Source organism: Harpegnathos saltator, unplaced genomic scaffold (genome assembly GCF_003227715.2).
Source record: "Harpegnathos saltator strain DR-91 unplaced genomic scaffold, Hsal_v8.6 scaffold779, whole genome shotgun sequence".
NCBI classification, from domain to species: Eukaryota; Metazoa; Arthropoda; class Insecta; order Hymenoptera; family Formicidae; genus Harpegnathos; species Harpegnathos saltator.
In genome coordinates this window covers 610740-633486 of record NW_020230625.1, presented here as the reverse complement: position 1 = coordinate 633486, position 22747 = coordinate 610740, and the positions used below count along the sequence as shown (strand labels likewise).

At 36.1% G+C, this 22747-nt stretch overlaps 3 protein-coding genes across 5 annotated transcripts; 1 reads left to right on the top strand and 2 right to left on the bottom strand.

Annotated features, from left to right (window-relative positions):
• Positions 1-329: 329 nt before the first annotated feature.
• LOC105186854 (leucine-rich repeat and guanylate kinase domain-containing protein) lies at positions 330-9081 on the top strand. Its single transcript, XM_011147336.3, has 11 exons — positions 330-516; positions 1018-1316; positions 1555-1759; positions 1837-2040; positions 4541-4756; positions 5129-5285; positions 5363-5655; positions 5730-5972; positions 6037-6222; positions 8537-8665; positions 8760-9081. The coding sequence occupies exons 1-11, from the start codon at positions 505-507 to the stop codon at positions 8949-8951; spliced, it is 2136 nt and encodes a 711-aa protein (XP_011145638.2). The 5' UTR covers positions 330-504; the 3' UTR covers positions 8952-9081.
• A 3166-nt stretch (positions 9082-12247) lies between these two features.
• LOC105186851 (zinc finger protein 888) lies at positions 12248-14853 on the bottom strand. The gene is made up of 4 exons (XM_011147333.3): positions 13994-14853; positions 13166-13629; positions 12873-13057; positions 12248-12799 (listed from the first exon to the last, which is right to left on the bottom strand). The coding sequence occupies exons 1-4, from the start codon at positions 14685-14687 to the stop codon at positions 12400-12402; spliced, it is 1743 nt and encodes a 580-aa protein (XP_011145635.1). The 5' UTR covers positions 14688-14853; the 3' UTR covers positions 12248-12399.
• A 93-nt stretch (positions 14854-14946) lies between these two features.
• DZIP1 (DAZ interacting zinc finger protein 1) lies at positions 14947-20254 on the bottom strand. Of its 3 annotated transcripts, none has more exons than XM_011147332.3 (7): positions 19718-20239; positions 19154-19518; positions 18579-18929; positions 18384-18500; positions 17031-18294; positions 15805-16511; positions 14947-15712 (listed from the first exon to the last, which is right to left on the bottom strand). In XM_011147332.3, exons 1-7 carry the CDS (start codon positions 19836-19838, stop codon positions 15398-15400), a joined length of 3240 nt encoding a protein of 1079 aa, XP_011145634.2. In that variant the 5' UTR covers positions 19839-20239; the 3' UTR covers positions 14947-15397. The 3 variants fall into 3 exon arrangements, with proteins under 3 accessions (XP_011145634.2, XP_025162193.1, XP_025162194.1); XM_025306408.1 differs by having other exon boundaries at positions 14948-15712; positions 20167-20254; XM_025306409.1 differs by lacking the exon at positions 19718-20239 and having other exon boundaries at positions 14951-15712; positions 18579-18805; positions 19154-19234.
• Between the last annotated feature and the right edge of the window lie 2493 nt (positions 20255-22747).

The window sequence follows — 22747 nt, the reverse complement described above, 5'->3', positions numbered from 1 at the left end:
TTTTTCTCCTTGTGGGTTGACAGATATAAAAGGATTATATTGGTAATTTATTAAAAACAATAATTTGTGAAAAGAAGTGTGAAGAGGTATACTCTGGAAGATAAATATGAAAAATCAGGAAAACCATGAATTCACTAATGTCAACCATTTCAGTTAAAAGTGTACTGCTCTTTTCTCCTAATTAAAGTTTTTAATATAAATTATCTGAAACGATTGTTCTATCTATCTGCAAAGGTCTGTTTTTCCGAGTTGTATGGATCGAAGTCTACCTCCGTCGATCATGAGCTGAAGCGACAAATAATTGATAGCAACTGGGGAGGATACGCCTTAGACTTGAACTTGTGGAAAGATAACAATTCGTCCGTGATACAAGTGAGACCGAGCGAAGCATCGCTCGATGATAAAGAATGTTGTGGTGCTTTGTCGGACAGACTGATAAGCATCGGTTTATCTTTCTTGACGAAATCACCTGAGAATGGTCTCTACGTTCTTGGTAAATTCGTTATGAGAAATAAGGTACCGTCGAGAGATTATAATACTGTAGTATACTACTGAGTTTAAAAATAATTTGAATATTCTTCTTGGTGGCTCTTTATGAATACAGCAGAAGTCCAATGAGAGAATTTTTAGGAATTTTCCAAAAAAGAAATTCTTTTATAAGTTCATTAATCATGTTCCAAATTATACCCAAAAAAGTGTTCAAACTCTTTTGAAACTCAGTCGAATGCAATAGCAATAGATCTCAGTATAACAATAGAAGTAGAATCATGATAGATCATATTCAAACACACTGTCATTTTGATACACTGCAACATTTTAAAAATATATTTGTAATAATTAAAAAATTTATATTATCCGGTAGAATATTTTTGAAACGTATAAAATATTCAATGAAAATGTTTATAAAGAGATGTAAATAAGAAATCAATATTGCAAAATATTAATCTGATGCTTCTTGTTTCCTACCAGGTAGGATGTTACACCTTTTCTCACTCCATTCTATTCTTCTCTTTACAGAATCTCATGGATATTACTGTGTTACGGTATCATCGCCATTTACAATATATTGACATCGCTCAAAATAACATCTCGAGCTTATCCGTTCTAAGCAGTCTGCCGTACTTGATGTACTTGGATGCGTCGCACAATAAGATCAAGTTCTCTTTAAGTTTCACGCCTCCTTGGTACCTCACTTATGTTGATCTGTCGTTCAATAATGTGACGGACATTGGTAGCTTGAGTAATTGCTGGAGCATCGTCAAATTAGATCTGTCGCACAACATGATAGAGAAGATTTGTGGCTTGGAGAATTTGAAGTAAGTGTATACGAAGAGAGTAGTATGTTGTTCTTGAAATATATTGCTAAAAGAAATAAGTGAATTATGGCAGAAAATCTCGATACGTGTCTCTCCCCCAATTACAAAATTTTATAATAATTTTTACGAAAATTCTCTTGTACGATATTTGGTACTTGGCTTGTGTGCACTCGATGCTTACGCGCGATTCGATTTCTTTTCCCTGTGTTATCCTAATTTTGTTTTATTTTGACTCCAGACACTTGCGGTACCTGAATCTGTCCTATAATCTCATCGAATGTATCGAAAACTTGGACAACCTGCATATACAGGAGTTACACTTACAATGCAATTGTATAACGTCGTTTAAATCAGCTGTACCGGGTCGTGGCGTGAACACATTATCTGATTTACGAACGATAATCTTAGCACATAACAGACTGTCGACCCTGCAATTTTTTAAAGTAATCGAGAGTTTCATATTCGAGGAGTTTCACAGCATCATTCGTACTTTTACGAGCAAATTGAATCACGCTTTCAGGACGCGTACAGCTTGCACTGTGTGGATTTAAAATTCAACAAAATCAACGATCTGCTGGAAATATTGAATCTGAAGGGCTCGATACGCGAAGTAGACTTCAGAGGCAATGCCTGTACGAAGTGGCCGAATTATCGAAATGTGCTGATATCTTCCATACCTAGTGTTAAATTCATTGATGGCGTCGAAGTACTCGCAGCGGAAAAGGTATCGAGATAATGGTTTTTATACGTATCAAATTTTATAGTAAAAATAATTATAAATTAACTGAGGAACGTATCGGTAGTCTGTCTTAACACTCATTACGTTTCATACGAGCTATTAATATTTTAGAAAAATTTAATTAGAAAAATTACGTTTGTGCTCCTTAACAAGATGAAACTACTGATAACACATTCTTGCACTACTGCAAAATATGGACAAATTGACAAAAATTTCATATAAAAATCTATAATATTCTCTCTGTGTAGTTGAGAGGAAGTTGATAATGGTAATTGTTAGCATATTATTAGGTCATTAAATATGAAATGTCCGATTTCTTTAAGTACTAGGTTTGACCGTCGATATCTCTGACTGATTTCACCTTTGCAGTTCTTGGTTTTTTTTGTTGTGAAGATACATCATCACCCTTTGAAACGCATGATTTTGTTTGTGATTATCTTTCAAATTGTCTTTGTCACAGCAATTTTTGTGTAACTATCGATAAGCTAAAAATTCGTGTTATTTTCGAATATGAGTTCCGTCGTGGAACCAATGCAGCACAGACAACTCGAAATATCAACGAAGTGTTTGGTGAAGATGTGGTTAATGAACGCACAGTATATCGATGATTCGAGAAGATTCGTTCTGGCGATTTTAATCTTGAAAGTGAGCCACGTGGGCGAAGCGACCCGAGATCAAGGTGGATAATAATGATCTGAAAGCTGTAGTAGAAAGCTGTAGAAGCAGATACATCTCAAACTACGCGTGAATTAGCAGCAAGGTTTAACGTTACTATTTCAACGATATTGGATCACTTGAAACAAATCGGCAAGTTAAAGAAGCTGGATAGATGGGTTCCGCATGAATTAAATGAGCGTCAGAAGAGCAATCGTCTCGAAGCTTGCTTTCTTTATTATCACGACGTAAAAGCGAACTATTTTTACATCGTATTGTTATGTGTGATGAACAACGAATTCTTTTCGACAATTGCAAATGTTCGGCACAATGGTTGGATATAAATGAAATGCCGAAACACGGTCCGAAATGGAATATTCACAAAAGAAAGCTAATGGTGTCTATTTGGTGGTCCAGCGCTTATATTATCCGCTACAGCTTTATGAAACCTGGTCGAAATCGATTACAGCGAGTGTCTATTGTAACTAACTGGACGAAATAATGAAGATGCTTGCGATTAAGCAACCGAGATTGATCAATAGAGACAGGCTAATCCTCTTGCAAGACAACGCTCGACCACATGTCGCACAAACGTTGCTCAAACTACAGGAGCTGGGCCTGGAAACTCTATGTCACCCACCATATTCACCTTGCATCAACTGACTGCTACTTCTTCCAGGCACTGGACCATTTCTTGCAAGAAAAATATTCAATTCTCAAGAAGCTGTGGAAAACATCTTCCGCGATTTCATCGTCATCTGCTTTTCAGGCTTCTTCGCCGCTGGCATAAATAAGCTACCGTTAAGATGACAGAACTGTGCCGATAGTTTAGGCGCATACTTGGATTAATTGTACTACTTTTGTTTGAGATACAGGGTGTCTTAAAAATATCGGAACCCCCGGGATAACTTTGCAGGATGCAAGTTTTCATGAAAAACATTAAATACAAAAGTTGTAGAAAATCGAGTAACGGACTTGATGGTGACCTTGAATTTGGCCTTGGCCATGACCTTCGAGGTCAGTTGGAGGTCAACTTGCGTTTTTTAAATGGGAACCCTTATTTTTTATTACTGTTTTTTCTACAATTAATTTGAACAACTTTTGTTCAACATTTTCTTATATGCCTAATATTTTTTTAGATATTTGAGGAAAACTCGAAAACTTTTTCAATATTTAACTTACGATATCTTGCCAACTATTTGTCGGAAGAAAAAATACTATTAGACTTTTTTATTCTACTTGGTTTCAAGGATACATTGTTACAATAGTGCCCTGATTTTTGTTAATTTGATGATTTTGAAATTTCCAAAAGTCAGTAAGTTAACAAAAGTCAGGGCGCTATTGTAACAATATATTCTTGAGACTAAATAAAGCAAGAAAGTCTAGTACCACCTTTTCTTCCGATACATAGTTAGCGAGATATCGTAAGTTAAATATTGAAAAAGTTATCAAGTTTTCCTCAAATATCTAAAAAAATATTAGGCATATAAGAAAATGTTTTAGACAAAAGTTGTTCAAATTAATCGGTAGAAAAAAACAGTGTAATGAAAAGTAAGGGTTCCCATTTAAAAAATGCAAGTTGACCTCCAAATGACCTTGAAAGTCATGGCCAAGGTCAAATTCAAGGTCACCATCAAGTCTGTTACTCGATTTTCTACAATTTTTGTATTTAAAGTTTTTCATGAAGATTTGATCCTGCAAAGTTATCCGAGGATTCCGGTATTTTTAAGACACCCTGTATAATAAACTAAACTTTTTTTATTCAAAATCGGACATTTCATACTTAATGACCTAATGTTATCACGCACGAAAAGTAGAGACGCTTCTATAGGTAACATCGGCCACGTTATTCGCACCGCCGGCCGACTTGACCGCTGCACGTAACGTAGCGAAACTAATGCTATTGGAGCAATTAAACATCAGCAAGATACACGCTCATGTTCAACCTTACGACGAGATCGCCCCGCCGTTGGTCATATTAACAGGCCCATCGGCGGTGAAGAAAATGGCATTGGCCTTGCACGTGACTCGAATGATCCCAGACAAAGTAATCTACCCCAAGTGGACAGTCACGTTCCAGTAAACATCGATATCTTGTAGACATCTAAAAGATATCTTATGAAAGATATCTTCAAGACATTTCTAAAAGATGTCTAGAAGTTGTCTAAAAGATATTTAAGTAGATTTTGAGGATATCTTTATAGAATTTCTAAAAAAATGTCTACAGACATCTAAAAGATCTCTTGAAAGATATCTTTAACATTTAGATCCCTAAAAGATATCTCTTCGGAAAAAATGTAAGATATCTCAAGACATTGCGAGATATCTTTTAGAAATCTAAAAGATATCATTTTGTTTATTTTGGGGTCTCTCTCTCCCTTGGCTCGAACGATTCTCTTCGGTATGTAATTCGCCGTAGGTGAGATACTGCCGTTGGCACACCACGAAAGAGATCTGCGAGGACGACGAGGAGAACGACACTTATGTCCTCGTGGACAGAGAGAGGTTCAATGACATGGCTCGGTGCGGCGAATTCCTGGTGATTCTAGACCTGTTGGGTCACAGTTACGGATTTCGTTAGTACAATACACAAGTCCGTCGCACGAAAAGCTTCTCAGCGACTAGGCATCGATGATTGTTTTCTCGTACGCAGACACGGATGAAATCGTCCCGTTAATATCCGAAAAGAAAATCGGCCTCACTCAGATGAATCTATACGCGGCTACGGAGATCTCTAGGCGATATCCGAACGTGAAGGCGACTCTCATGCTCACACAGAGCATGGATCTCCATCGCACCTGGGCGCAGGAGAAGTTCGACATTTATACGTGGATCAAAGACAGCGTGGAAGATCTGCTGGTCGTAAAGATAGGCAAGCGTGCCGATGAGAACGGAGTGGAAACCGCCAGTTGCATATTAGACTTCATCGGGGAGATTATAGACGAGGTTCGCAATTTGTTTATTCACACAATTTTCCGATGCAATGTACAATCGAGCGTATAAATAGCACCTGTCGCTAGATAATAGAATGCCTAGAACTGCCAAGTTATAGCACTTATATAAGGCCGCAAGGGACCGGGGCGACAACAACCGACATAATACTCGAAAGTAAGACGATGCTGCCGAAGGTTACAGTAGGAAGGAGCGAGTTTCTATCAAAGGCGAAGAAACATGTCATATACCAGAAAGAGAATAACAAACAATGCGTTATCAAATTATTTGAACAGCTATTATCCGAAGGACAGCACGCGGGAGAATTAAAAGTATGAAGAGCATGATGATTTCAAACGGAGTTCGTCTCATGCTACCATCAATGTTAACGATTAGGTATTACTGGACGAAGAAGCGACTATTATCATCGACGACGAGGAGACGAAGCGAGAGTTACACAGAACGAGGATGTTACATCGTCGCAGCACGTTGGAATGGTGGGACACTGTTTTGGAACGTGAGAAGGAAGATGATCTTAGTGAGTCGACGTCCAGTAATGACGCGACGGAGACGGTAAGTAACTAAGGCCTGGTCTACAATATGTGTTGTAAGCTGTAAGCCGTAAGAACTGACCAATTATAGCCGATTATTTTTGTAATAATCGACTGTGATTCGCCAATTCTTACGGCTTACAACTTACGACACGTATTGTAGGCCTTAATTCTTTGAGTCTTCTGTCATATCCTTTATTCAACTTTCTTATCTACGTCGTAGACCGTTACATTTTTCCGTCCTACAATCTTTATCGCAGCAATTTCAAATAAAAGAAACCGAACTTTCGAAAATTTTCTAATTTTCCATTGTAATTTTTTTAAGTTTCTCTTTGCGAAACCACTCTTCAAAATAGAACTTCTGGAAATTATTAAATAATTGAATAATTATTAATAAATTATCTTAACGAATATACCAAAAAAGTTGCCACTTTTCTTTCATTTATTGAATTTACAAATTAATTGAAAATATAATTATATGAAAAATTAAATTTTATAAAATAATAATATATAGTATTAACCTTTCATTTATAACAATTTTTATTTGCGTCTATCTTATTCTCATGTTAAAACATTTTTCTTAAGAAAAAAGAAATATTCTACGAAGAAACATACTAACAAGGGGAGGACGCATCGACCGGGAAACGGTTTGGTACGAAACTTACGGAGTTAATAGTACTTGACTACTAATAACTCATGGTAATAGCATACGACGCAATACTTCTTCATTTTCGAGAAAAAACAGTCTAAAGAAAAGAGCCAACAAAGTGTACGAGTTAATAAGGAGGGTATTCAACGAAGCGGCGTAGCGCAGCAGCGAAGGTAATGGACTACCGAACTGTGAGGTTCGATCCCTGCTGTATGGTTTCTTTTTTATTCTGTAAGCATAAAAATGAAACAGAAAACATTAATAAATAATAAAACTGCGTTTCTTAAATGTATTAGTGTTTGTTAAATATATTATTAATGATTTAAATTGCAAAAAGACCGTAAATCTTATCTATAAAATATATAGTGTATGAGAAAATTTTTATGTAATAATCGCAATGGAAATAGGAATAAAAATATTGTTATGAAATATATAGGAGTGCTATTAACCCTTTGCGCCATAGTGGCGGCATTCACAAGTCGTCGTAGAAGTCGGTGCCGCCAGGCTGGCATTCATGATCGCCTGGCGTGCGGCACGGCAAACGAGGCTAATAATGAATAGAAAACTAGATAATGAAAGAAAACTATCCTCCCGATGCTAGATTCAAATGTTTAGATCAACTTACAGATATCAATGTTTATCGATCTCTTCGAAATCGGCCGACCGCAAAGGGTTAAACTAGTATGAGATAATTTTTCGTAATCTTATATCGTATATATAAAATATTTGTTTCTGTTACAACTCTCTATGTTGTGTTGAAGCTCTTTATTTCTTCTGGCAATCCCCCTCCAAAAGCTTCCTTTGTGTCATTCTAAATGATCGTTAAGAATGACGAAATGATTCGAGCGTCGGAACAGTCGTCAGTAGAGCAAGCAGCAGTGTGCGTTTACTAGTGATACAGAGCAGTCCGATGATCATATTTAAATTACATATATCATAACAATGTCAGAGCTTCAACAAGCAAAATAGTTGATATAGAATCGCTAGAAGAAAGATCTTTTGAAAATGAAGATTTTAAAGGTGAATTCACTAATGCTCTCACATATGCGAATTCTGTTTACGAGAGTAATGAATTATTATCGAAAATTCCTCCAGCGAAAATATATTTTTACTCCTATTTCCATTGCAATTATTATATAAAAATTTTCTCATACACTATATATTTTATAAATAAGATTTACGGTTTTTTTGCAATTTAAATCATTAATAATATATTTAATAAACACTAATATATTTAAGAAACACAGTTTTATTACTTATTAATGTTTTCTGTTTCATTTTTATGCTTACAGAATAAAAAAACCATACAGCAGAGATCGAACCTCAGCCGTCACAGCTCGGTAGTCCGTTACCTTCGCTACTGCGTTACGCCGCTTCGTTGAATACCCTCCTTACTATCTCGTACACTTTGTTGGCTCTTTTCTTTAGACCGTTTTTTCTCGAAAACGAAGAGGTATTGCGTCGTATGCTATTACCATGAGTTATTAGTGGTCAAGTACTATTAACTCCGTAAGTTCGTTCCAAACCGTTTCCCGGTCGATGCGTCCTCCCCTTGTAAGTTTCCAAAATAAAAAGAACCAAGGCTCAGAGAGTTAAATACTTTCATAATTGCGGGAGATATCAGAGTATATATTATCTTAAGCATTTCACACGTTTCGCATGTATGCGCATGAGTATTATTCTCATGTAAATATAAATAAAGAAGTCGCAGGTAGACGGTGGGAAGGCGAAAATGTTAAAGGACATGTACGTCGGGCTCGTTTTGAAAAGCAGGCAATTATATTTGGACTATCATGAGAGTCACCCCGGCTTTTTCACTTTAGTGGTAAAAATTTACATCTTTCCCATTGTATGTATAAAATCTTCGTTAAAATTAATATACTACTATGTAACATACACATCGTCATTACATGTCGTAGTTACTCATGGATGATTACACAGAAGCTCTCGATTCACTTCTTGATTTTATACAAGAGCTATGCGCAAATCAGTCTTATAGGAAGCCGATCTTCCTGTCAGAAATAAACCATTTCACGCAGATTGCAATTCCTGCCGCACTCGAGAATATCGTTAATGAAACAAGAGAGTTTGTATATACTATCAAATTTTGATGAAATTTTTCAAGTTCTCAACTTCAACTTGAAGTTTTCTGCCCTATCTTAAATAAGTTATGTGTATACACCTCTGATTCTCGTAGAAATTTATCGATATCAAAACGTCAGCAGAAAACGGTATTTAAGACACACAGAGTCATATCATAGAATTGATGAGCGGACAATTATCACTAAACCGTGGAGAATTCGAACTTACAATAATCGAAATTACGAACAATCAAGGACGAAGTCTCGCTATGATTATCGCTTTATGTATGAATACAATAAAGAGGAAAAAAACAATTTTAGATACACTTGCAACTATTTATAAAAAATAGATTGCGCAAAATTTACAATCATTAATATTATGCGCACGATAATAACAATAATGTATCGATATGTAGATACGAAAAGTGAACACATCTTGAAGAACAGTTTTGAGGAACTTGTCACCTGTTTAAAAATATGCAAGAGAGAGAACGTAAAATGTTACATTCTTGTATTGCATTTGCCTATTGTACTTGTATCATTGACCTATTGTACTTACATTGCGTTTAAGTTATTTTTGCATATATATTAATAAATTATGTCAGCGCTTTACAATGCTACAATAAAATAACACAAAATATATTTAGCGCACGGATCTTTCGTCATCTATATAATCATATTTTATCTATACAGGGTGAGGAAAAAAGTTGGAAACCCTTAAAAATCTCGAGATATAAATTTTACAGAAAAATGTTTCAGATAAAAGTGGATATAATGCTTAAAACGATATAAAGATATGAGGCTCAAAACGATATATTTACTGATCCTATCAATCAGTTTGAGCTTGAGTGGCGTTGCCAAGGTCAGGTCAAGATCAACTTGTTTTTTTAAACAAAAACCCCAATTTTTTTGACAATAGCACAATAGTAAAAAAGTCTAGTACCATTTTTTCTTCTGACAAATAGTTAACAAGATATCGTAAGTTAAGTGTTGAAAAAATAATCAAGTTTTCCTTAAATATCTCAAAACATATTGGGTAAATAAAAAAAAATGTTTCAGACAAAAGTTGTTCAAATTAATTGGTAGAAGAAGATGATATAGTAAAAAATTGGGGTTTCTGTTTAAAAACAATGAGTTGACCTTGATTTGACCTTGGCAATGCCACTCAAAGTCAAACTGATAAGATTAGTAAATAGATCGTTTTGAACCTTATAACTTTTGTCTGAAACACTTCTGTAAAACTTATATCTTTCCAGATTTTTAAGGGTTTCCACCTTTTTTCCTCACCCTGTATATGTATTTATATCTGTAAGAAATTCAAAAAATTTATTTCCAAATTTAGAAATTTAGAGATAAATTTGGAAATAAATTAGAAAATTTATTTCTAAAGTTAGAAAATATATTTCAGAATTTCAAAAAAATTTTTCTATTTTATAAAAGTTATTTTTCTAGATGTATATATACAGGGTGGACCATTTTAACCTTTAATGGAGAATAACTCGACCGGTGAGCGAAATAATGAAAAAAGTTTCATACAAAAGTTGTTGGACAAGGAGGGGGACGTATGACCATATCCTTGAATTTGACCTTGACTTTGACTTTAGGGGTTATTTGAAGGTCAAATAACATTTTTTAAATGGAATTGCCTATTTTCGACCCCGGATTTGGAAAGAGCGGAAAATTTTAGAATAAAATATGGTATGATCGATAAGATCAAATGTCATGTTTTGAGGTCATTTCAAAGTCAAAAGGAACTTGTACGTGTATTCATGCGAAAATCGTATCTGTATACGGGGATTTCTAAATTATCTTCTACACTTAGCATTACCCAGAGACAACGACGTGGACGTGGTAGAATTCTGCCTCTTTCGGGGTGCTTGTTTAGAGTGAGTCCCCTTGCCTCTCACTATGCATACTTTGCTATTGTTAATCTAGCTATTCAAAAGGTTTTCGAAAGTTGCACCGTTAGCATTTATGCAATAATTGAGCCTTCTTTGGAAATGGGCCACTGTGCTGAGCAAGACATTTCGTGGAATCGTTTCGTCTTAGTCGCGATTTTCCATATCTTCTCTTGTTGTTGGTTCTTCTTTGAAAACAACTTCTTTCAAATAGCCCCAGAGATAAAAATCGAGTGACGTCAAATTAGGAGAACGAGGAGGCCATGCAATCGGACCCTCTCGACCAATCCATCGGTTCGGGTACCTTTCATCTAAAAACCTCCTGACTATACGTGCAAAGTGCGGTGGTGCACCATTCTGTTGGAAGAACATCCTTCGCCTGGTTTCCAAGTCTACGTTCTCCAACAAATGAGGCAATTGGTCTGTGAGCAAATCGAGATACGTATTTGCATTCACAGTACGTTCGAAAAAGAATGGACTCACCAAGTATCCATTAACAATCAACACCGCTGGAGCCTCAATGTCTGGTGCGGGATTGTTAATGGATACTTGGTCGGTCCATTCTTTTTCGAACGTACTGTGAATGCAAATACGTACCTCGATTTGCTCACAGACCAATTGCCTCATTTGTTGGAGAACGTAGACTTGGAAACCAGGAGAAGGATGTTCTTCCAACAGGATGGTGCACCACCGCACTTTGCACGTATAGTCAGGAGGTTTTTAGATGAAAGGTACCCGAACCGATGGATTGGTCGAGAGCGTCCGATTGCATGGCCTCCTCGTTCTCCTGATTTGACGTCACTCGATTTTTATCTCTGGGGCTATTTGAAAGAAGTTGTTTTCAAAGAAGAACCAACAACAAGAGAAGATATGGAAAATCGCGACTAAGACGAAGCGATTCCACGAAATGTCTTGCTCAGCACAGTGGCCCATTTCCAAAGAAGGCTCAATTATTGCATAAATGCTAACGGTGCAACTTTCGAAAACCTTTTGAATAGCTAGATTAACAATAGCAAAGTATGCATAGTGAGAGGCAAGGGGACTCACTCTAAACAAGCACCCCGAAAGAGGCAGAATTCTACCACGTCCACGTCGTTGTCTCTGGGTAATGCTAAGTGTAGAAGATAATTTAGAAATCCCCGTATACAGATACGATTTTCGCATGAATACACGTACAAGTTCCTTTTGACTTTGAAATGACCTCAAAACATGACATTTGATCTTATCGATCATACCATATTTTATTCTAAAATTTCCCGCTCTTTCCAAATCCGGGGTCGAAAATAGGCAATTCCATTTAAAAAATGTTATTTGACCTTCAAATAACCCGTAAGGTCAAAGTCAAGGTCAAATTCAAGGATATGGTCATACGTGCCTCTCCTTGTCCAACAACTTTTGTATGAAACTTTTTTCATTATTTCGCTCACCGGTCGAGTTATTCTCCATTAAAGGTTAAAATGGTCCACCCTGTATATATATATATATAAGCCTCTTATTGGAGTTTATTTTTTCTTCGATCGACACTATCATTTCAGTCCTTGTAACATTCGTTTCTTTGATTCTTCATTGTAACCATTAGTTCAAATGCGCGTCGACACAATATGATTACCATTAAAATTCACTGGGTTTGAACCTACTTGTAGACTTGCATCGCAATTTATATTTTGTACAGAAAAGTCTCGTTCAGTGAACGTAATCAAGGGATTTGTAACGAGATGAGGTAAAGAGAACATAAGTCTAGTTTGATCGTCGACATCGCACATTTTCGCAGTACCTGATTGTATCCATGTTTCTTCGTTCGCGTCGTCTCGATAATTCGTCTGCTTCATATTCGTATCTTGAGTTTGAATATGTGGCATGAAACTGTCGGATATTCCTGTAGCGTTTACATCTATGTTAAAAATATCTGAGCTGCCTTGGCATTTCGACTGAACTTCTAATTCTTGCTTCTCACTCGACATCGAATCATTCTGTTCGCACCTGGAAAAGAGCCAGAATAAGCCATCATAACTATTAAAAGGTGAAAGATTTCATCATGATAAATCCTACTCACTTCTTTTGAACTTTTTCTTTTCTTGTACTGCTTCCATCTGGGTCATGTATTTTATGATGGACCAACAAATTATATCGTTCCGCGAATCGTTTCCCGCATAAATAACAGCTGTAAGGCCTCTCGCCCGTATGAACTCGCATATGTCTCTTCAAGTGTGACGTTGACAGTAGAAACTTGTCGCAAATCTTAAAGAAAATATGTTTTACCGTTATTATATATTATGTATATATAAAATGCATGTGTACTTTTACAAATGTACATTTTACATATATTCACGAAACTGGGAAACTTACTTCACACTTGTGAGACTTTTTACCATTGTGAGATAACATGTGCATGTTGTACGATGTATGATGTATGAACCTTTTACCACACAATTCACATTGGTATGGAGTCTCACCGGTATGTATTGGTAAATGCCTTATTAATGCACCCTTTTGTGTGAAACACTTCTTACAATAGCTACATTGGAAAGGGTTTATGCCGTTATGCATTCCAATATGCACTTCCAAAGCATGCTTGTGTTTGTAGACCTGACCGCATTTTTCACACATGAATGTTCTTAATGTTAAATGTGTTCTGATGTGTGCTCTCAATTGCGTCAGCGTTTTCCATTTTGTTCCACAGGTAGAACACAAATGTTCTGTAGACTCTAAGCTGTGCTTTGATATTTTTCTTGATTTCTGTGAAGCTGGCGCACAATATGTCTTTGCTTGAGTATTCATGTTAACAATACTACAGTAGTTTACTTGTTCTCCTGAAATTTATATATATAAAATATAACTAATTTTTAACTAATAATTGAATAATATATATAATATAGAATTCTGCATTGTTATAATTACTATATAACAATTCCAGACTCTTCAGGTAAAATAAAATGCTTTACATCTTTATGTTGTTATAATTTTATGAATTAATGTAAAGAAACAGAAAATTATAAAGTAAAGCGACACATATGTATCGCTTTATCAAATAACAAAAATACAACTGTTTTACTTTGCCTCTAAAATAAAAAATCTGGTAGTTATTATATATCATATTGATAAAATATTTTATAAAAAAAAAGATTGAGAGAAGGGAAATATCGTTCTTTGATATTTTTTATAAATTATGCTTACCGGGTGAACTTTTCACATCAGTCTTGGCTCCTGCAGTATTTATACAGGCTTTATACGTATGTAAAAAGTTTTGTCTTTGTGTTTGATCATCTTGAGGTAGACTAGAATCTTTGATATTGACCTGAGATGTATCTTCTTTGCCTAAATGACTGACTTCCTTACTGTTTGCATTTGTGTTTTTGATAATTTCAGGACTATTATTCCCTATGACTGCGTCAATACTCAAAACACTCAAATCTTGATTCAATATTGCACTTTGTGGGAATATCTGCGATGCAATGAGTTTGTTGCTGATAGGTCTCAAAGGCAAAGTGGAGTTTGTTTGATTTACTGTATTATCAGTAACCGCTCCACTCTGCTCATTGAAATTCTCCATAAATTCATGTTCTTTGCTTTGCAATTCTTGCTTAATAGCTCTTTCTTTCCTGTTCCTTCTATATACCTTCAGGATTTCACAACGTATATTCGCTACTGTGCATTGAGCTTGCTCCAGCATTTGGAAAAGTTTGTAACATTGTAAACAGATATAAGTGCTGCGAAATTCCAAGGTGGTCGGTCGGAATACTTGTACAGCGAAATTAATGAGCGGCTCTCCGTTACGTTGGGAAGAAGTACAGATGTTTACACTTGACGAATCGTTGACAATTACATCGCAGATCAAGCAAAATAAATCCGACATTCCTGTCGTTATCATTCAGTCGAGTTCTAAGAACTTCAACTAATGCAGTGCATTTGTGCAGTAAGTCAGAGCGAGATAAGATATACTTGTTTCACTCTAACTTATTGCACCAGTGTGCACCACATAGTTCAGGAAGTTCTTCACAAAAGAACAAATCTGTTCTCTCTCATCACGATGATTAAAGCAAGATAGCAAAGTGAGCTGTATCTTTAAAAGTAAATTATCATTCTCCAGACATGATGTCTTATTAATTTACTCATCACGAAAATATTACACATGTTTATTTGTAAACACACGATCCATGATGTAAAAATTATGATACACACACGCACAACACGTGCACTCTTTTTCCACTTCTCTCTATCTACAGTACTCAGTGTCACAATGGTGACCCACTACGTGGGTCAAACCAATCTCTATCCTAACTGCTTTCACAATGCTGTCTGTTCTCGTGAACTGCATTATATTTTGTATACCAAAAACATGATTATCAGGTATATGTTTGACACTTCCTGGAGGAGAAAAAAAGAAAAAAAGATCATAAATACAGGAAGAGCAGTTAAAAGAAACAGAAAGTACAATATGCACTTTCTCCTACACTTTCCGCACTTACAGTCATGTATCACTCGCGTCTCAAAGGGAAAGGGATGAGAAACCAAACGCGGAAATACAATTAAAAAGAACAGATATTTCATGTGCGATTGATATCGCATATGATAATTTGCTCACTCCATCTGTAATATCTCATCGATATCTGAGTCCAAATCGGAATATTTCAACGGGGACATTTGATTTTCGCGCTGAGCCGCAACGAGATCTTTATCTTTCAGAGTTCGCGGGGCGGGCTGCGGAAAGAGCATGTTATTTTTCGCTTCGGGGCTTGTGAAACTCTGCATAAGACTCTCCGGAATCGTGTTTGGCAAACTGGTTGAGCTCAACAGCTGATTCCTTGCGTTGTAATCCGTCAGGTTCTGCAAATTCACGTGGGAGCGGAAGATCGTTTCGACCGAGCCCACAGGCGGCTTCCTCGCTATAGTCAACTAAAAGAATATTCGGGACGATTATTTTCTACCGATCTTAATCTTATCAATTCGATGAAATGTTTATCAACATTTGCACACTTCTCTCTCACCTGTTCTTGTATCTTCTTCGAGATTTCGGCGATTTTATCACTCTGCGAAGTCTTGAGGATGATGTTACCTGTGCTCATGGATTTTTCTTTCTGCAAGGCATAATTTCTCGCCTCGGAGGAGTTCAGGATGCTCCAATCGTTGTCACTCGCTTGGATTTTTTCTCCTGGATTATTTCCCAATGTCATCGCCTTGGTCTCTTCGTCTTCTAAGTCGAAAATGACCTTCTTCTTGACCAAGTTGCCAACTGAACCACTCGTTGCTTTCAAGACGCTTCTATTATTTTTTGGAGACAAGATTGTCTCTTCTTGCTGCGCGATCGTGTTGTCCGAGTCATTGTTCTCAGAAAGTTTCGATGTTGTCAGTTGCTTCCTGCCGATCGGAGAGTCTACTTTGCGGAAGTTACTATCCGATACGGTTATCTTCATGGACGAGATCTGTTTGATACTCTTCGGTGAGCTTTCGACGGAACTTGCAGAGGAGATATTCCGATTTGTGCTTTTATAATGATCAGCAATTAATCTTGGTTGCGTTGATGCTGCTTTCGAACTAATATAAACATCAGACCCATTTCTTATCGACGGGGAATTGCGTGCATTCTCAAATGTTTCTTCGTCTTTATATTTCCTAGGAAGGAGTTCGATCTTTTGCTTCAAACGCAATTTGGACGGCGTCGTGTTTCCCGTTTTCCGAACTGGTGCACGTTCATCTAAAAAGGAAAAAAATTTATTAAAAGATGAAATATATTTTGTATTAAAATATTAACCATTGAATATCATATTTAATAACCATTTAATAATTTATAATGTGACATTTTTCCTATATAATTTTTATAATATTTTATTAACAAAAGAATTTCTTTTATTAAAGAAAAATTCCAGATTTTCAGAACTATTGAATCATCTTGAAAAAATACACCATCATAAGATGATTGTTCCTATAATTCCTATTGGATAAATTTTTCTTTTTGATATTTCGAAAATATTCAAAACAATTAATATATAATTACACAATTATAAAAAAAAACTCCCGATTTTCAGAACCGTTGAATCATCTTGAAAAAATTGCGTTACCACTATAAGATGATTGTTCCTATAATTTCTGTTGGATAAATTTTTCTTCTTGATATTTCAAAGATATTCAAAGCAATTAATATAATTGCACGATAACATTAGTAATTATATACTCACATATATCAATTTATGACAAAATAATTTATAATAATTACCACTGTCTATATGGCTGCTAAGCGCCTTCACAGCCTTTGATCTGACGTGAGTGACTAGCTTGTGTAATGGAGACTTCTTCGTCTTTATAGTTTGTTCAGATTCCTCACGACTCGCCGATATCCTTCGAAGGACATCCTCGAGTATTTTCTGCTTTATTCGATTGTAATGCGGCAATTTCTTCGCGTTAATACCTTGTTGATGTCTCACAATGTCCATCTTTTGTTTAAACGTCGCTGCAGGTATACCTTGCCATTCAGAATCAATTCCTAAATCTCTCAGTCGGTTGTCGAGCATAGTGCGCGCGTCTTCCGGTATCAATGTTCTTCTTGCGTCGGAGGACTTCACCATGGATTTTACTTCGTATTGCTTCACCGTGACGTCATCGTTCGTTGTAACGTTTTCGCTGTCAGACTCCGACTGCGACATCGACGATGAAGATTCGGACTCTGTCATGGAACTTACGCTACGCTTCTCTGAGAATTCGGATCTCTTATTATTTTTCGTATTATCGGTAGGAAATATTCTTTTTCTTTCAATGTTATACTTCTTAATTACGTTCACAGGAAAGTCCTCTAAATCCTTAATATGGAAACTTCTATTCGGACTTTTGCGGACTTTTGCTTCGCTTACATCTTTCAATGTATCATGTTTCACTTTGTCTCTCATTTTTATAACAGTCTCTGATCTCTGCGAATTTTTCGGATTGGACTTTGCGTTCTCGCTGAGATCGGCAATCGAGCTTCTGGTATCTTTGCCTTTCATGATATCTTTTTCATTAGACATATATCTGTCACTATATTCTCGACTGGATTCGCTACCAATTTCTTCGATAACTATCTCGTTATTTCCTGTGTTGCTCGAGTTCTTACGATAAGTTTCATTATCTTTGGTATGGCTGATGACGTTATCGCGTCTCATTTTTAATATAGGTGATTCGTGATATTTTCCTACCATATCCTTTTCTCCGGCCCTGTGGTTGTTGTTTTGTATCTGCGAACTGCTAATTTCGCGTGACAGGCTGTTCAATTGCTTGCCTTGTTCCACCAACATGTTTGATTGATCTATAGACAGCCTTTCCAAGTCGTACACTTTAGACTGATATTCGGATTTCGTACGATCAGCCGTTTGTTGAGTCATTTTCAATTCCATGGTCAATCTTTCGATATCTCTGTGATGTTGGGCCGCCATGTCTTCCAGCTTGGCTTTCCAATAATTTTCTTGCGTTTGTAATTTCATTTGCATACTTTCTATGTCTGGAGTCAGCTGGAACATAATTTCACACGCTAGATGTAGCAATGTGTGTGTCGTCCTCTCACAAAGTAATAATATACAAGAGAAATTTTTATTCTTACTTTTTCGAGAAGTTGACTTCTCAAACTTTCAATTTCTCTTTCTTGTTGATTGATTAAAGATTTCACGTTCGCTTCTAAGATACTCTCGTTCATATTCTGTTCTTTCTCTCTTAATGCCTGTAAAGAAATTCACTTAATATTACAACATGATTCATAGTGAATATTATAAATAAAATTATTTAAACAGCAACATACGCGTATTTCATTAAATAACATATCCTTTAAGTTGCTGATATCTTCTTGGTACTTTCTTTGCTCTTGTTTGTCAGTTGTGGTAACATTGTATTCATTTTTTTTCATATTCCTGATATAGTCCCTTTCTGGATTGTCCAGCAATTTATCAGACTCATTCATTATTATTCTTTCAGTCTGATTAAGTCTCTCTTTCAAAGTTTTTATCTCATTGTGTAATTTTTCAGTCTCTGCTCGGTAATGTTCATGTACAGGAGAAGTAGATAAACACATGTCTGATATGTATGAATGTCGACGTGCTACATGAGCATTTACAAACAGAGTAGATACAAAAGTTTTCGGACAATGCGGACACTGGTATAAAGTATACAATTAAATGTTAAAAATATTGCAGTAATTTATAATGCATTATAATTATATAATTATAAATTATATAATGCATAATTTATAATCAATAAGATATATCACTCTTTATAATCAATAATCTTTATAATCAATAAGATATATCATATAATCTTTATAATCAATAAGATATATCACTCTTTTATATGCAAATCAATTGAAATAATGCATTTTACCTTATGAATTTCTCCAGTAGAATCACCAATCCTGGTTTCAATTAATTTAGACTTTTCTTTCGACTTTTCCTTCAGATTCTTTACAGTTTCTTGCAAGGTAGTAATTTCTTTTTTCATGCCAACATTTTGTTCTATTTTCAGTCTTAATTCATCCTTCAGTATTATTACACTGTGATCTAAGTATTGCTTGCAATATAATAAATACTCCACTGACAATTGTGCTAGTCTAAATAATTTAACAAAGTTAGAATCTAAGATTTTGACATCATATTCACTCTCCAAACAATAATCTATTACATTGTTGATATTCTCATCAATAGTTGAGAAATCTCTTTCACGTATTACTCTGTCTATATCTATGGCACCTGCAATAAGAGAAATTTGTTGGTAATAATTATAGTAATAAACAGTCTGTTCTTTCTCGAAAAGCCTCTGAACTAGTACAAAAAGTTGGAGTGAAACAGGCATATTCATTTTATTCCAATATTTATTGCATTCATTTAAAAGGTCTTCAGAAACGAACGGACAAACTCTGCACTGAGTCGTATATAAATTTCCACGTACTTATGCGATTCCAATCCACTCGTACTCTAGATCCATGCATGTTAAAGTAAAATCCCGACTCCCTGGCAAGTTTCGGAAAATCATGGCACCAATTGGTGCCAATTCGAAATGAGAATGCCATTGCGTCGGATGACGAATTTATTTACATATCGGGAACGAGTATAATAACCTCATTTATTGTACGTCATTTTTATACTTATGACTCATGAATATTTGCGGAATACATTTTGCATGTATCCACGTGAAATTTCCACTGACAAACATGACGATTCGCGATCATCAGAACGAGAGATTCACAAAGGAATTTGCAGAACGAAGTATATACAAACACCTGTCAAAATCGATTCATTCATTCATTCAATATAATGGTTCCGAGCAGAGTTATTACACTCCTTCTACGCCAATCACAACGATTTTGGAAATAAAAGAGTAACAGGGATAACGTGTACACTCAGAGGCAGGTATGGTCCCTCGGTGATGTCGCATACGCCTGTAAAACAATCGAAAGCGATGACAAGTATATACGCATACGCATATGGGCGTACTGTACAGCGCGAGAGAAGCGAAGGAGAAGTGGTGGGAGACGTTCCGATGTTGCATCCTTATCGCACGTCGCACGATCGAGAGAGAAAACATTACCAGACGTGTACGGTTAATGGTGTCCCCACAGCTGTCTCATTCACTCTATGCTTGAATGCAGGCAATATGAGTGAGACAGCTATAGAGACACCGCGCTGTCTCTATAGGTGTCTCGCTCGCTCTAATAGCCATGTATCGCGCTTTCCTCTTTTCTCCTTAGCAGAAATGCCGATTAAGGAGGGAATCCTGTCTGTAGGCCAGAAAAATAAGCTATTTCACGAATTTTTTTTTCGGAATCTAAGCAGACGATTGATTTCAAACTTGATAGAAATAATAATATATATTTTATTGATAAGAATGAATTTTTATAGCGTTATATGAATAATAATAATGTAGCAAATACACAAAAAATAACGTGACGTGTTTATACGCGCGCCGTTTCACGGTTTCTATAAAATCTCGAAATACGGTGGACTGAGACAGAAACGCAAGATAATTAATTAATTATTAATTATTAATTACTTCTGAAAAGACTGTGGGAAGGAGGGAGGGATAAATGCAACATCCTCCTTTAAATGCTATTTAAAATGTAGACTCCGCTCTTGAAAATATAAAAAGAAATTAGGAAACTGAATAATAATAAAAATTACAGTAATAATAACGAGACGCTATACAGCATCTCCTGAAACCAGAGAAAAAACCTTTTTTTTATATAAAAAAGTCGATCGATCGACTTCAGCATGCAGTTACATATATATTCGAAACATGTCTATCTATCGTGTGAACTAGCGAAATTAAAAAATATTAATTTTTTATGTGCACCGCGCTGTCTCTATACGTGTCTCGCTCGCTGTAATAGCCATGTATCGCGCTTTTCTCTTTTCTTCTTAGCACATGCCGATTATTATATTATATTATTATTATATTATTATTATATTATATTATTATTATATATATTATTATAATTATATATTATTATATATTATTATTATATGAGAGGGGGGGGGGGTGAGTGGGAGAGAGTGTAAGAAAGAGGTGAATGTGGGAGAGGAGAGTGTGAGAGAGAGAGAGTGTGTGAAAGAATGAGAATGTGAGAGAGAGATGGGCGTGAGAGAGAGTGAGAGAGAGGAAGTGCGAGAGAGAGGGAGGGAGAGAGTGTGAGAGAGAGAGAGTATGAGAGAGATTGTGTGAGAGAGAGAATGAGAGAGAAAAAGAGAGAGAGAGTGTGTGGGAGAGAAAAAGAAAAATAGTGTGTGAGAGAAAGAATGAGAGAGAGTGTGTGAGTGAGAGAGAGAGAGAGAGAGAGAGAGAGAGAGAGAGAGAGAGAGAGAGAGAGAGAGAGAGAGAGAGAGAATGTGACAGAGAGACTGGTCGAGTGACTGTGTCAGAGAGAGTGTAAGAGAGAGAGGATATGAGAGAAAGATTGTGCGAGAAAGTGTGAGGGGGGAAGTGAGTGGTAGAGAGAAAGAGAGTGGGTGAGAGAGAGAGAGAGAGAGAGAGAGAGAGAGAGAGAGAGAGAGAGAGAGAGAGAGAGAGAGAGAGAGAGAGAGAGAGAGACAGAGAGAGAGAGACAGAGAGAGATATATTATTATATATTAATATATATATAATAATAATATAATAATAATAATAATCATTATATTTATTAATATAATTATTATAATTATATTAAAAATTATAATAATTTTACTATTATAATTATTAATATTATTATTATGACTTTTAGTAATAAAAAAAATACAATAATAATAACGAGACGCTATACAGCATCTCTTAAAACTAAAGGTGTGACGCTTGAATCGCTTAGTAGCACGCGCTGTAGGCCATCTACGGCGCGTGCTACCAAGCGACTCAAACGTCGATCTCTGCCTTAAAAGCACCCTATAGCTATCTCACTCGCATTGTCTACTCGTATAAACAGGCGAGTAAGACGCCTGTAGGCGCTTTTAAGCGCGGTATGAAAGTTTTATTGACTCCGTGAGGAGTCTATCGTGGGGAGCAGTAAGATGTAAGCAGTAAACAAATCGACCAATCACAATCGAAATTTAAGGACATTTTAAAATTTACGAGAATAATTGATTGTAATTGGTCAGTTCTTTACTGCTTACGTCTTACTGCTTACGTTCATTTGTGTATGATAGCCTTAAGAAGAAAAGAAGAAAGCGCGATACATGGCTATTAGAGCGAGCGAGACACCTATAGAGACAGCGCGGTGTCTCTATAGCTGTCTCACTCATATTCCCTGCATTCGAGCGTAGAGTGAGTGAGACAGCTATTGGGGACACCATTAACCGTACCACGTCTGCTAATGCTTTCTCTCTCGATTGTGCGACGTGCGATAAGGATGCAACATCGGAACATTGGGTAAATTCAGTACTACAACCGCTCACTGAGCGCTAAGTGAGCTCTTGCATCTGATTGGTGTATATTTTTAAATCTAAAAGAATATAC

Excerpts from the sequence above, each read along its gene's own strand:
- LOC105186854 (XM_011147336.3), top strand. Across the intron at positions 1,760-1,836 it reads CGACCCTGCAATTTTTTAAA|GACGCGTACAGCTTGCACTG; the intron begins GTAATCGAGAGT and ends TCACGCTTTCAG. Across the intron at positions 4,757-5,128 it reads CTCGAATGATCCCAGACAAA|GTGAGATACTGCCGTTGGCA; the intron begins GTAATCTACCCC and ends AATTCGCCGTAG.
- LOC105186851 (XM_011147333.3), bottom strand. The coding sequence starts at position 14,687 with ATGATAACGACAGGAATGTCGGATTTATTTTGCTTGATCTGCGATGTA. Across the intron at positions 13,058-13,165 it reads AAAAGTCTCACAAGTGTGAA|ATTTGCGACAAGTTTCTACT; the intron begins GTAAGTTTCCCA and ends ATTTTCTTTAAG. Across the intron at positions 12,800-12,872 it reads AAAGAAAAAGTTCAAAAGAA|GTGCGAACAGAATGATTCGA; the intron begins GTGAGTAGGATT and ends GCTCTTTTCCAG.
- DZIP1 (XM_011147332.3), bottom strand. The coding sequence starts at position 19,838 with ATGGCATTCTCATTTCGAATTGGCACCAATTGGTGCCATGATTTTCCG. Across the intron at positions 18,501-18,578 it reads TGTTATTTAATGAAATACGC|GCATTAAGAGAGAAAGAACA; the intron begins GTATGTTGCTGT and ends ATTTCTTTACAG. Across the intron at positions 15,713-15,804 it reads CGAAGAAGATACAAGAACAG|TTGACTATAGCGAGGAAGCC; the intron begins GTGAGAGAGAAG and ends ATATTCTTTTAG.